Source organism: Hylobates moloch, unplaced genomic scaffold, assembly GCF_009828535.3.
Source record: "Hylobates moloch isolate HMO894 unplaced genomic scaffold, HMol_V3 SCAFFOLD_20, whole genome shotgun sequence".
Lineage (NCBI taxonomy): Eukaryota > Metazoa > Chordata > Mammalia > Primates > Hylobatidae > Hylobates > Hylobates moloch.
In genome coordinates this window covers 9316784-9331048 of record NW_026652295.1, presented here as the reverse complement: position 1 = coordinate 9331048, position 14265 = coordinate 9316784, and the positions used below count along the sequence as shown (strand labels likewise).

Below are 14265 nucleotides of genomic sequence, written 5' to 3'. Positions count from 1 at the left end.
GTATAAATAGTATAAATAAAATACATTTTAATCATTCATGGTAATATGCCAAATTAATATACTTTGCTAGGACTGTCATAACAAAGTAGCTCAAACTGGGCAGCTTAAACAACAGAGATTTATTCTGTCTCTGTTCTGGAGGCTGGAAGCCTAAAATCAAGTTGTCAGCAGGGTCAGTTCTTTCTAACAGTTGTGAGGAACTATCTGTTCCATGCCTCCCCATAGCTTCTGGTGACTGCTGTCAGTCTTTGGCATTCCATGGCTTGTGGAGGCATCACCTCCATCTCTTTCTTCATATTCACATGGTTTTCTTCCTCTGTGCAGTTCTGTCTCTGTCATCAAATTTCCACTTTTTATAAGGAAACAGTTGCATTTGACTATGGGTGAACTCATCTGCAGTATGAGTTCATCTGAACTCATACTGATGTGAAGGGATTTTGCAGTAATTAAAGTATCAATCAGTGAATCTTAAGATACAGAGATTATGTAGGTAGGATAAATTTTGTCACACAAGCCCTTTCAAACCAGAAAGTTTTCTCTGGATGGTGTTAGAAAGAGAAGCCCGAGAGATTCAAAGCATAAGAAGGTTTTGATGTACACACCATTGCTGGCTTGAAGATGGAGTGGGTCACAGGACATAGAATGTGGCTACCTCTAGAAGCTAAATGTGGCTCCTAACTGACAGTCAGCAAGGAAGGGAGGCTTTCAGCTCTAAAGGTGAAAACAACTGAATCCTGTCAATAACATGAATGGCCCCATGCTTCAGATAGTGTAGCCAGCTGACATTTTGATGTCAGTTTGAGCACAAACCAGCCATGCCCTGCCAGACTTTTGAACTATAGCATTGTGAAGCAATAAATTGGATGTTTTGAGCAGGTAAATTGTAATAATATGTTTTTAATTTTGAAGGTTGTTTTTTCAGTTTTTTTCTTTTACGGATTGTACCTTTGTTCTCATAATTAATTGTGAATAAGACCGCCAAAGTCACAAAAACTTTCACCTAGAATTTTAATAGTTTTCGCTTTTACATGTAGGACTATGACCCATTTGGGGTTAATTTTTGTGTATGAGTGTTAATGATTTTTTTTTGAAATTTCTTATTTTGAAAATTATATTTTTTCTTTAATTATCATATTTTATTTTAATTCTGTCAGATATTTTTCTTTAATTCTTTAACCATGACTTCTTTTAATTCTTTGAACATAGTTATAATAAATGCTTTGAAGTCTTTGTCCGCTAAATGCCACCTCCTTATCCACTCAGAGTTAATTTTTATTGACAGCATGGTTCCCTGAATATAGGTCACACTTTCCTTTTTTTTCCGTCTTGTAAATTTTTGTCAAGAACCAGACATCTTAGATAATATATTGTAGCAAATATAATTCTGATTTTTTTTCCTTGAGTGCTGTTATTGTTGCTTTTTGTGTGTTGTTATCGTTTTGCTTGTTTTCTTTTGTTTTGGTTTTAGTAACTTGCCAGAACTTAATCTGTTGAATCTGTCTTCCCCGTGATATGTGGCTGCTGATGTCTCTGTTTATTTTAACAAAAATTTAAAGGTTAAGTTTATGCTGGCTTTCTAGTGGCTCCACTGCGTCTGCATAGTTTGGTAGTCAACCAATGATTGTCCTCAAACACCTTGACGGTAAGATTTCCGTCTTCTGCTGATGGATCTGTGGGAGGGTTTGGGAGCCCATTCAACATTCAGACAGTTTTCAGACGTTCACAGAGTTTACTTTCTGCCAGGCCCTCCTGGGTCTTTCCTGTAGACTTGCATAGCATCCAAGCCCATGCAGGATGTGTAGACAGCTGGGCCGTGTTGAGTCTTCCCTGCACGTGTGCACAGCCTCCCAGGTAGCCAGAGACTTGAGGAGCAATCAGCCAGCCCTTCTTTGGCCCTCTCATCTCTAGGTTCTTCCTGCCAAATTAATGATTAGTCAAATTTTTCACTGCTCCACCCAAGTGGGACTGCAATTCAGGGTGGTAGAGCCATGGGCTTTCATCATTTGCTTCCCATTAGTTTGCTACTTCCACTTACAATACAACTGGGTGTGGATTTTCTGCCCTAGCATCAAATGAAGTCATCTCCCTCCAACAGTGAAATTGTTGTTTTTTTGGCCAGACTTTCCCTGGCAACTTTACAACACTGGTCTAGCCGGAATAAGGTCGGAATAGTGGGGGACTGCAGATACTGGAGCAACCTCAACCAAGAATGCCACGGACTCCCCCAGTTCATGCCTTAATTTGAGCAGTTTTCCATTAATGAATGTTTTTCTCTATTTTTCACCTCTGGTCATTTTCCAGAGAACTGAGATTACTGTTTTAGACCCTTTTCTTCTTGCAATTTTATAATTGTTTTTGAAGGCTGAGTTTTGACAGTCTTCATTCTTCATTCCACCATGTTCATATCCCACATCATCATTTCTGTTTTTTTTTTTTTTTTTTTTTTTTTTTGGAGAGTGAGTTTTGCTCTGTTGCCCAGGCTGGACTGTAGTGGCGTGATCTTGGCTCACTGCAACCTCTACCTCCCAGGTTCAAGCGATTCTCCTGCCTCAGCCACCCAAGTAGCTGGGATTACAGGTGCATGCCACTACGCCTGGCTGATTTTTGTGTATTTTTAGTAGAAACCAGGTTTTGCCATGTTGGCCAGACTGGTCGCGAACTCCCGATCTCAAGTGATCCACCCACCTCTGCCTCCCGAAGTGTTGGGATTACAGGTGTGAGCCACCATATCCAGCCCCACATCATAATTTCTGAAAGATATTTTTGGGGGTATAAAATTTTGTATTTATGATTTTTTTCTTTCTGTGAAGATGTTTCCTTTACTGCCTTCTGGTTCACACAGTTTTTGATTATCTGCTGTAATTCTTATGTGTGTTCCTCTGTGTGTGATATGCCTCTTTTCTCTGTCTGCCTTCAAGATTTTTTCTTTGCTGTTGGTTTTTAGTAGTTTATAGATGATATATCCAGGTGTGTTTTATGCTAGTTGGTCTTCTTTGAGTTTCTTTGAATGTGAGTTTTGGTGTCCACCACTAATCTGAAGGAATTCCTAGCCACCATCCCTTCAGTGGTTTTTCTACCCTGTGCTCCCTTCTCCTTTTGCATTCAAAATTACAGGATGTCCGATTATTTGAATTGGTCCCATCACTCTTGGATCTTCTGCATTAACTTTTTTTTTTTTTAACTCATTAAAAAAAATCTTTGTAGTTAAATTTGAGTAATTTCTATTGGTGATAGTTTGAGTTCAACTGATTCTATCCTCAGTCATGTTGAGACTACTAATGAGGTTGTTGATAGCATTCTGCATACCATACTATTTCTAACATTTTCATTTAATTCTTTCTTACAGTTTCCATCTCTCTGCTGAAATTCCACATCTAGTCAGGTATGTTGTCCACCTTTTATATTAGGGCCTTTAACACATTAATCACATTATTTTTAATTATCTGACATTTTCAACATCTGGGTCACATCTGATTCTGCTTCTCTTGATTGCTTTGTCTATCTGACAGAGTGCCCCCTCCCCTCCACTCCCCCTTTGCTTTTTTACTTGTCACCTGACTTTATTGGAAAGCTGGTCATTTTGGGTAGGACAGTAGAGACTGAGATAAACATTCTTTATACCCAGAAATGGCATGCCTTTTATTTTGTTAGTCTTTCAATGTGTGGGGGTCAGTCTGTCTAGCCAGGACAGGACTTGAGCTGGGTGTGGTTGTTGTTGTTGTTAAGGCTATCATCAGTGTGTCACAGGCTGAGAACTCCTCTAGTCTTAACTCATGTTTAGAGTGGTGCCTATTAATAGGAGAATTTTCTTCAGTGTTGGCTTAAGGTTCAAGTTAAAGCCCCCCTTTTTTTTTTTGAGATGGAGCCTTGCTCTGTTGCCCAGGCTGGAGAGCAGTGGTGCTATCTCAGCTCACTGCAACCTCCGCCTCCCGGGTTCAAGCGATTCTCCTGTCTCAGCCTCCCGAGTAGCTGGGACTACAGGCACGTGCCACCACGTCTGGCTAATTTTTGTATTTTTAGTAGAGATGGGGTTTCACTGTGTTAGCCAGGATAGTCTCGATCTCCTGGTCTTGTGATTTGCCTGCCTCAGCCTCCCAAAGTGCTGGGATTACAGGCGTGAGCCACTGCGCCTGGCCACATTTAAGTCCTTTCTTTGCAACTTTCCTTTAGACAGCGTCACTCTTTATGTTTCTGCTCCTCTTCCACCAGGACATTGATATTACTGGCTACTCAGTGCTTGCTAGCCTGATGGTAGGCTGTGTGGATATTCTTCTCAGAATTAAGCTGGAGCTGTGTCTCTGGGTCTCAGGGATGGGGCCATCTCAGAGATCCTGTCCCTCTGCCTTAAGTAGGAGACCTCTAATAATTCAGGCGAGGAAATTTTCTTGCTCCTACCACAGGGTTACAGGGTATGTTTGTATTCTGTTCTCCCAGCTGCAAAGAGTCTTAACCTGTGGCTTGGTACAACAGGGTTCACTGCCCTTCCAACAGATGAGGCTTCTTTTCCTTAGAAGAGGTAGAGGTGGAATATTCAGGTAAGGCTTTGTGCTTTTCTGTAGTGGCTTCTCTTCATCTCCACAAAACCTGCATCACTAGGGAAGCTTTCTCTGGACCAGGGTTTCTCAATAGCAGCTCTATTGATATTATGGATTGGGCAATTCTTTGTTGTAGTGGGCTCGTCTATGTATTGTAGGATGTGTAGCCACATTACTGGTCTCTAACCACTGGATCCGCCAAGTTGTGACAATCAAAAATATCTCCAGGCATTGCCAAATGTCCCCTTGGAGGCAGTTTCCCTCCATTTGGATCCACCACTCTGGGCTCTCACCTTGCCCCAGTATTTATTCTGAGCACCCAGAAGGTCTATGGAGAAGAGGCTGTGAGTAGATGTGAATTTCCCTTGTGTTTGAAGATCCCACAAGTTCTATACTGTTAACTAAGCCACATTCAGACTTTAGACATTTTTGACAATTTTTGGGTGAATTCTTCTTACTGATTCGCAAGGGGTCTCCTACCTGCTCCAGTAAGCAAGTGCTTGTATCCTGTCACTCCTTGGAGGCACTTTACTGTCTCTAGGTTTGGGATTAATCTGTCACCCTATGACCTCAGCTCTCTGATGAGTTTAATAGCATTGGTAAATTTGCAGATTACTTAGGATACTTATTGCTTTACTTTTGGGAATGATGCTCCTTCCAGCTTTGGACACCTTAAGTGGAAGCTGGAAGTCTGATATACACAATCTTAAAAATTTCTCAAATATCCTGTGGAGAAACTGGAGACTTTCAGAGGTTAAGCAACTCCTCTGTGTGCAGGAGATTTGAACCAGTTCTTTCTTTTTTTTTTTTTTTTTTTTTTGAGACGGAGTCTTGCTCTGTCTCCCAGGCTGGAATGCAGTGGTGCGATCTCGGCTCACTGCAAGCTCCACCCCCCGGGTTCAAGCCATCCTCCTGCCTCAGCCTCCCCAGTAGCTGGGGCTACAGGCGCCCGCCACCATGCCCGGCTAATTTTTTGTATTTTTAGTAGAGACGGGGTTTCACCGTGTTAGCCAGGATGGTCTCGAGCTCCTGACCTTGTGATCTGCCTGCCTCGGCCTCCCAAAGTGCTCGGATTACAGGTGTGAGCCACAGTGCCCGGCCAAACCAGTTCTTTCTTAACCGTACATGCCAGTCCATTCCACACTGCTGTTCTTACCCCTATGTAGAGTGATGATGTGTTAACTATTGACTCTCCAAGGCAGGGTTTATATTGTTTATATTCCTCTTTTTACTTATTCCTCAATGTAGATTTAGACAGTAGTGCAGAAAACTACTGGGCAGGATGAAGGGGAGAATGATGGTGGAGCAGTTTGTCATTGTGGGTACCAGGCCTCTCATCTGTCTCTCAGAAGTTTCAAATTTGGATGCCTGTAGGGGCCAGGCAAGAAACATAAATGAGTAAAGTGTGCTTGGTCTATGTGGGCTCTCGTTTTCCTTGACACTTACGGCCCTGCTTTTGTTAGTGACGGGAAAATCTTTATAAGAAAAACAGCTAAGCTAAAGATTGGCAGAGTTTTTAAAATTGGGGCATACATTGTGAGGGCTCCTGGACACCCCCTGTTGTCTTAGAGCCACCCATGAATATTACTTATCTGCCTTGAGATCACTTCATTCAACATTAGATAAATAGTTTTCAAGCACCCACTGCCTCTGAGGCTCTGCTCTTCGTTTCAAGGATGTAGCAATGACTAAAACGACGCCTTAATGGAAAGGACATTTTGGTTTGTGGTCTGCAGTAGGGAGGATGGGAACTGTGGGCCTGGAGAGTATTGCCTGAAAAACACGCTGCCGCCTCTCACCTCTGGCCAATTGCTGCCAACCATGAATGCTGACCCTATGTTGCCAAAGCTTTTAATTTTCCAAGACAAATCAGAAATTGGATTTCTATTTTAAGTGGCAACTTTCTTATTTTTAAATATTGGCTCAACATTTTAAAAATCACTGTGGAGGTTAAACAAAATGTGTCTGCAGACAGAATCTGGCTTGCGACCTCTGTTAAACACCGTCTTTGCCCTTGCTGGTCTGCTTGAGAAGAGAAATGCAATGAAATGACAGCTGTAGCCATGTTAATTCCCTTCTCTAGAAGCAATGAACCAGTCGTCAGAGATTTGGCAATTCCAAGGCTTAATTTGCAATATAAGGCCAACAATTTCAGTGAAAGCCGTTTTAAAATCAGCCTTCGAATCAACAAACAACAAAATGACTATACAAATCAGCAGTGCTTATTAACCTGGACTCAAAGAGAATGTGGCCAACAGGTTACTTGCAAGCAGGGGATATTGAAGTTATTAATCTGCTTGCAAGTTGGAGATTGGCTTTTAGAAAATGATCCCTATTATAGGCCACTTGTATTTCTATAAACACGCTACACTGTGATCCAAACCTGCAGCCACAGTGTGAGTTTTGCAGTGGTGCCTGTTTATTTATTAAGTCTAGGATTCCTGATAAAGCATAAAGTTATTATTATTTTTGGTAAATTTATAGTGTTTATAATTTTTCCTTTTTTTAAGCTAGCTACTTTGGAGGGTTTTTTTGGACAGTGAACGTCTTTTTTTTTTTTTTGAGACGGAGTTTTGGTCTGGCTCTGTCACCCAAGCTAGAGTGCAGTGGCTCAACTCTCACCTCCCAGGTTCAAGTTATTCTCCTGCCTCTGCCGCCCGAGTAGCTGGGATTACAGGCGTGCACGACCATGCCTGGCTGATTTTCGTATTTTTAGTAGAGGTGAGGTTTCACCATGTTGGCCAGGCTGGTCTTGAACTCCTGACCTCAGGCAATCCACTCAGCCTCTCAAAGTGCTGAGAAAACAGGCATGAGCCACTGCGCTTGGCCAACAGTGAAGGTCTTAATAGTTTAGCAAATGAATCCATTTTCTGATTGGCTTCATATTTTACCAGTTACTTGAGCAGTAGTTTGTGTTTCAAAAAGAATGTGGTAACGTGTCCGGAATTGGTGGGTTCTTGACCTCACTGACTTCAAGAATGAAGCCACAGAACCTCACGGTGGGTGTTATAGTTCTTAAACACACTGTGTCTGGAGTTGGTTCTTCCTGATGTTCATATGTGTTGAGTTTCTTTCTTCTGGTGGGTTCATGGTCTTGCTGGCTCATGAGTGAAGCTGCAGACTTTCGTGGCGAGTGTTACAGCTCATAAAGGTAGTGCAGACCCAAAAAATAAGACTCATCGCAAACAGCGAAACAACAAAGCTTTCTCAGTGTAGAAAGGAACCAGACCAGGTTGTCACTGCTGGCTCAGGCAGCCTGCTTTTATTCCCTTATCTGGCCCCACCCACATCCTGCTGATTGGTCCATTTTACAGAGAGCTGATTGCTCTGTTTTACAGAGAGCTGATTGGTCCGTTTTGACAGGGTGCTGATTGGTGCATTTACAATCCCTGACCTAGACACAAAAGTTCTCTAAGTCCCTACTAGATTAGCTAGACACAGAGCACTGATTGGTGCATTCACAGACCTTGAGCTAGACTCAGGGTGCTGACTGGTGTCTTTACAAACCTTGAGCTAGACACAGACTGCTGATTGGTGTATTCACAATCCCTTAGCTAGACATAAAGGTTCTCCAAGTCCCCACTAGACTCAGGAGCCCAGCTGGCTTCACTCAGTGGATCCCGCACCCGGGCTGCAGGTGGAGCTGCCTGCCAGTGCCATGCCTTGTGCCTGCACTCCTCAGCCCTTGGGCGGTCGATGGGACCAGGCGCTGTGCAGCAGGGGGCGGTGCTCGTGGGGGTGGCTGGGGCTGCGCAGGAGCTGGGGGCGGGGACGGGGACGGGGGCGGGGACGGGGGCAGGGACGGGGGCGGGGAGGGGGAGAGGGAGGCTCAGGCATGGCGGCCTGCAGGTCCGAGCCTTGCCCCGCAGGAATGCAGCTAAGGCTCGGGGAGAAATGGAGGGCAGCGTCGGTGGGCCAGCACTGCTGGGGGACCCGGCGCACTCTCCGCAGCTGCTGGCCTCCGTGATAATCCCCTCACTGTGCGGGGCTGGCGGGGGCCAGCCAGCCTCTCCGAGTGTGCCACCCGCCAAGCCCACGCCCATCCGGAGCTCTAGCTGGTCCACAAGCACTGCGCGCAGCCCTGGTTCCCGCCCGTGCGTCTCCCTCCACACCTCCCGGCAAGCTGAGGGAGCCGGCTCCGGCCTCAACCAGCCCAGAGAGGGGCCCCCACAGCACAGTGGCGGGCTGAAGGGCTCCCCGAGCATGGCCAGAGTGGACAGCGAGGCCGAGGAGGCGCCAAGAGCGAGTGAGGGCTGCGAGGGCTGCCAGCATGCTGTCATCTCTCAGTAGCTGATCATTAATAATCACTAACTTGTTGAAATTATTACATGCTGACAGAATCTACTCACTGTCCTATGAACTTTTTGTTCTCATTTTCTTCACCACTCTTTGCTCACGTGTTTCTTCCATTTCCCTTTTCCCATTTGACTGTCTATTCTTCAAAGTTCACTCTGCTGCCTGTGCACATATTTACCGGGTCCCTGCATCCTGTATACTGATCCAGCTCCTCTGGCCTCTGGAACCCAGCCTCATACCTCTTTTCTCTATCCCCACCACTTGCCAGAGCTCCTTAGGAGCTGAAGGGCTGTTTTCCACCTTTTAACAATTCTTTCCCACTTTTGAGGTCTCTGAACTAAGCCCTGAGGAGTTGCACTGGGGACACATTTTCATGTGTCAATATACCCATCACAGCCAACAGCTTGCCGAAATCTGTTCATGCTCTAAAGCCGGGTCACATGTTTACTGATTTTCCTTGGCTCAGGATGGGTCATTTGCTTTTCATCACCCGTGTTCTGCTGGTTGTCCCCGATTTGTGAGGGTCTGACTACAACCCCCAAATTCCAGCTCATACAAACTCAGTGAGTGACATGCTTTATTGAAATAATGCCTAATCGAACCTGTCGGAGATTCCCAAGTAGGGAGGCACCCTGGGCCACTGTCGTTGTTCCTGAGACAGGGCAATAGACAGCTGTACGCCTCCCCTGGTGACAGCAGCTTTTTAAAATGATACAACACTCACTTCTATCAAGCTGCCTTCTGGATTCAACTCTACATTTTGTCTGAGATAATGAGGAATTTTGATCTTATTTTACAATTGTATTGGGTCTTACTCTACTGAGACTGCATTCTGAATATTTGTGCAGAAAGGCATTTAAAATGCAGCTTCTATGAAGGAAGACAAGTGGACTGCCTTATTTGAAGTTTCCTGAGCATTCTATTTATGTTAATAGCGGCAACCTGGGCTTTTTGGCTTATACACTTTGGGTTATATGTCTGCAGAATAAATTTATCATGACAATAACCTGAGCAATGTTACAAATTACAAACATTTTCAAAGACAGATATTGACTATTAAATTAAGGCCAAATTCAAGGGAAAAAAAATTCTGCTCCTCATATGTTCCTAGAAGTGGATGCTTTTGAATTACTGTTCAGTCACTGTGCTGTGGAAAACACGAGCAAGTCAAACTTCAATTTCTGCTAATTGTTTAAATTTTTAAAATCTCGACACTGGCTTTTTCTTTTAAATAATTTTTCATGCCTTTTACTTATTTTAGGAAGTAATTCAATATAATCTTTAAAACTCTTATGTTACTTTTACATAAAACAGTAGGAGTTTTTAAATTAGCACTAGAAGGACTAAAATCTTTCGTTTTTCAACATTGATACTATTCAAAAGCTCATATACACTTTGTGTATATGAGCTAATTTTTGAAGACAGTAATAGATAGCTCTTGACTTTGAAAAAGTAATTTTTGAAAACAATAATAGATAGCTCTGAATAAGAAAAGTGTCACATGTATCATTCATACATGATGGGCTTTATTTTACTGTCAAGTACCGATAACCATCTCAAAAGGGCAAACTTCGAGTTTAAAGTTTAAAAGCATTTTTTTTTTTTGAGACAGGGTCTGGCTGTTACCCAGGCTGGAGTGCAGTGGCACGATGTCACCATACCTCAACCTCTGTCTCACAGGCTCAAGCCAGCCTCCCACCTCAGCCTCCCAAGCTGGGACTCCAGGCATGTGTCACCATGCCTGACTAATTTTTGTATTTTTTGTAGAGATGGGTGTCTTGCTATATTGCCCAGGCTGGTCTCAAACTCCTAAGCTCAAGCAATCCACCTGCCTTGGCCTCCCAAAGTACTAGGATTACGAGTATGAGCCACCATATATAGCCTAAAAGATTATTCTGGTGAATGTTTACAATAATTTAATAAATGCCGGGATCATCATTCATTAAAAAAATTCCATTTATTCTAATTATCTGGGCCCAGACTGTATTCTGGTGTAGTATTTCTTTCAGTTAAAATAATATCAAATGTAATCATTTGCAGATTGACCTTAATAATTTACTGTATGACTTTAAGGAGTTTTATGAGTTTTAGAACCACATTTCCTTTCATTATAATTTTTATATTTTATATCTTTGCTGGATGATGTTCTCAGGGTTTAATCTGCTTAGCCCCTCAGTACACGTATTTATCATTGACTTTATCAGATATTATCTACTTACGACTGTTGCAAAACTGGATCATAACTTTTAAATGATAAACAGTACAGGTACCTAAGGTATGCAGCAGCAAGTTGTCATCGTAACTTCAATGCAATCTGAATTTGTCACTTTTGGGGCATAAAATAGGACATTTAAGCATCTAAATCAAATCTGAAGTTTTCCTAGAGATTGCCTTTGTAAAACATTTTGAGGATATTGACTGACCCTCAGTTTATTAGGAATCTCACTTAAGAAATGAGCAACAACAATAAAAGTAAGACACCAGCTTATATCCTGTTGACTTTATACTTAGATTTTTCGGAACCATTAAGTAGCACTGTAGCTCTCCAATCCCACATTGCTTAACATAGCTTATGGTTGGATCAGTTTACCTTGGTTTTTAAATATTATTTTTCTTTTTTAGAGAGACTGGATTGAAATCTGTGCATTGCCAAGGGCAAGAAGCTGAGAACATGGAGAGAGAGGTAAGATCGATGTCACAGTAGGCCCCTCCTTAATTTTTTTTCCTTTAAAAGCAAGGCTTTCAAGCTTGACTTTTCGTTTTCCATGGATGGAAAGTATAGAAGTGAGTAGAAATGTAGCCTCCTTTGTAGCACTCACGAGTAAAGAGGATGATTAACGAGTGTAGCAGGCAACGTCGTAGCAAAAGAGAGTCTATGGAAGAGAAACAAAAGTGCCTCAGAATTCCCAAGGATTCCCATGATCCTTAGTAGGACCTCATGGTGCCTGTCCGCTGTTTCTATTTTTGATTAGATTTATAAACGCAGCACCACATATTTTCATGTGGCTTATCGCCTAGGGGCAGAATCAGATTGGCTGCACTGAAATTGTGAGGCTTGTGAATTTTGGGCAAGGGCTAGAGTGAAATAAGTAGTGTAATTGTTTTTGTGGAGTGACCGTGGGACCTCCTCTGTTCTGAATTACACATGGCTCAACCCTTTGACCTGACCAGACTCTGCAAAGGCTGGCAGGACTCCTAACGCTGTGCTGAAAGGGTCGTCGCTGAACAAGCTGGAACGTTATCTGTCAGGCCAGATGTGGGCCAACAACTAGATTCAAATATATGAATTACTGGTAGGACACATTTGCGACCACTTCGTCTTCACTTAACCCGTCATCATATAAGTTATTATTTCAACAGGAAGTGCCAGTGTGGGGAATGTTTAGAATCCAAATGTAGCACAGATCCTTTGATAAATAGATTATTAGGCTATTTTTTTTTTTTAGTTTACTAAATTTTGGATCATCTTTGAGAATATTTTGCCTAATAATTCAAACATTATTATTTTGATTTTTTTAATATCCCCAGGTTTGGGGGGAATGTCATAAGCCATGATTAAAACTCTTTCATCTCAATGAGTTTAATTCTTTCAAAATAGATGGTAATCCACTGATATAATTCCTTGAAAGAATCAAAGCTGGGGGAATGCAGAGAACTGGGAAAAGATTTGGGAGAATCATAGGTGCTGACATTTGTGCAATTGTGGAGAATTCATTCTGTGATTCACATGATGATGAGTTGGATAAAGATGTTTACATCTATCTAGGTATGATTTTGAAGTGACACCCTTGAATTTTTGTTTTGGATTCAGCAGCTTATATTCTCAAAGGCAATCTAAGCAGAAATCTCAAGTTTATTTTTAGGCCCTTGACATTATTACCAAAACTAGTCCTATTTCTGGAATATGCCGAAACAGTTTTTAAATTTGCTTTCTTTCCTTGCCAAGTAAAGGTCTCTGTAGGTATTTTATGTTTACACACACATGGAAATAATTTAGCATTTAAATATTTGCTTTCTTATCTGAGGCAACTCAGGCTGAATATTAATTCAATTCTTAGTTACATGACACTTAAAATTTTCTTTAAAGAGTATACAACTTTATGTGTTTGTGTTTTTTTGTGTTTTTTTTTTTGAATTGTATTTTTCTCTTACTCCAGAGACTCTAAACATGAAAATGGGGAGGTCCTCATCAAATCAGTTACAAAAAAAAATAAAAAAAAAACCACTAAGATATTCTATAAGCCCCCCAACAAAACTGCATTCAGCCCTACCCAGTCTCACTCTCATTAGCAGTGAAGGGTTTGCTCTCCACGCAATCTAACATGGAATGCTTAGAGCAGACAGGTGCAAATTGCAAGCTGTTTCACTTTGGCTGTTATCCCTTGAATCGACAAAGTAATAGACTGGGAGAACAAAAAAGGTTCCAGCTCAAGCTGCATAAATGAAAGTCTTAACAGGGACACACCAGCTGGCTAGGAGAATTCAATGTAGTGAATACTAAACATTACCTTTGTGCCACTTGCCAACGAAAAGGGCCTCAGTGACCCCCCCTCCCTTTGATGATTGAGATGATGTGCCTTCAAAATCATATTTTGCTTTATTGTAAAGGCAGTACTGTGGCCGAAGTGGATGAGAACGGAATCCAACATACCTGTTCCTGTAATGTTGCCATCATGACACTCCTCCGAGCGATTCAGGCATGATTAGGTTCCTGGAGTGGGACCAGACTGACAGTATTTCTATCCATGTCTTTTTTGGCTGATCCAAGCAAAGCCCCAGAGCAGTGAAACAACAAAACACAATCGCTAGCACCCCCGCCTCCCCAGCAAGATGAATCTGCTGAGCTAGTCTGCCGAAAAAAACAGTTGTTCATATTAGGAACACCTAATTTCATTTCATGGAAGAGCCATGCCACGCCGGTATGTGTAGGAATCTAAGGTATGCGTTTCCAAAAAGAGAACCTAACTGTCATTCCAAAGTTGCTTCTCTTTGTGACTTCCCAGTGTGCACAGGAACTGATGTCTGCAAGAAGGAACTTTCACTTGAGCTTTGAGGCCACTGACTTGGTCTGACCCTGCAGATAAGGGTAGGAAGAAAACTGGAGCTGGCCTTGTTTACAGCCGGACAGAAGAAAACAGCCAGACACAAATGAGGGGTGACGGTTTCATGAAGCACAATTGGTTGATCCCAGATGTAATCTGACTGCCCTGAACTGAGCGATGATCCGTACAGTATGCAGAATTCACTTTCTTGCTGGTCTGTGCCCACCAGCCTTGGAGGAGTGCTCCCCGCGCCCCTCAGCCATGGCTTTGAGTGCAACCAGAGCTGAACAACTGCACCGCGGGACCCGATTCCTTCTGACAACAATCACATTCTTTTAAAAACTTCATAGGTTTCGGTTGTCACTGGTTATAAATGAGTTTGTTGTTCATGT

General features: G+C 42.5%; 1 protein-coding gene across 1 annotated transcript in view; it reads left to right on the top strand.

Annotated features, from left to right (window-relative positions):
- Positions 1–11502: 11502 nt before the first annotated feature.
- Positions 11503–14265, top strand: part of LOC116460236 (orofacial cleft 1 candidate gene 1 protein) — a 42139-nt gene continuing 39376 nt past the window's right edge. Inside the window, 1 exon segment of the mRNA XM_032141188.2 lies at positions 11503–11514. Within this exon segment, the coding sequence (XP_031997079.2) occupies positions 11503–11514 (12 nt within the window).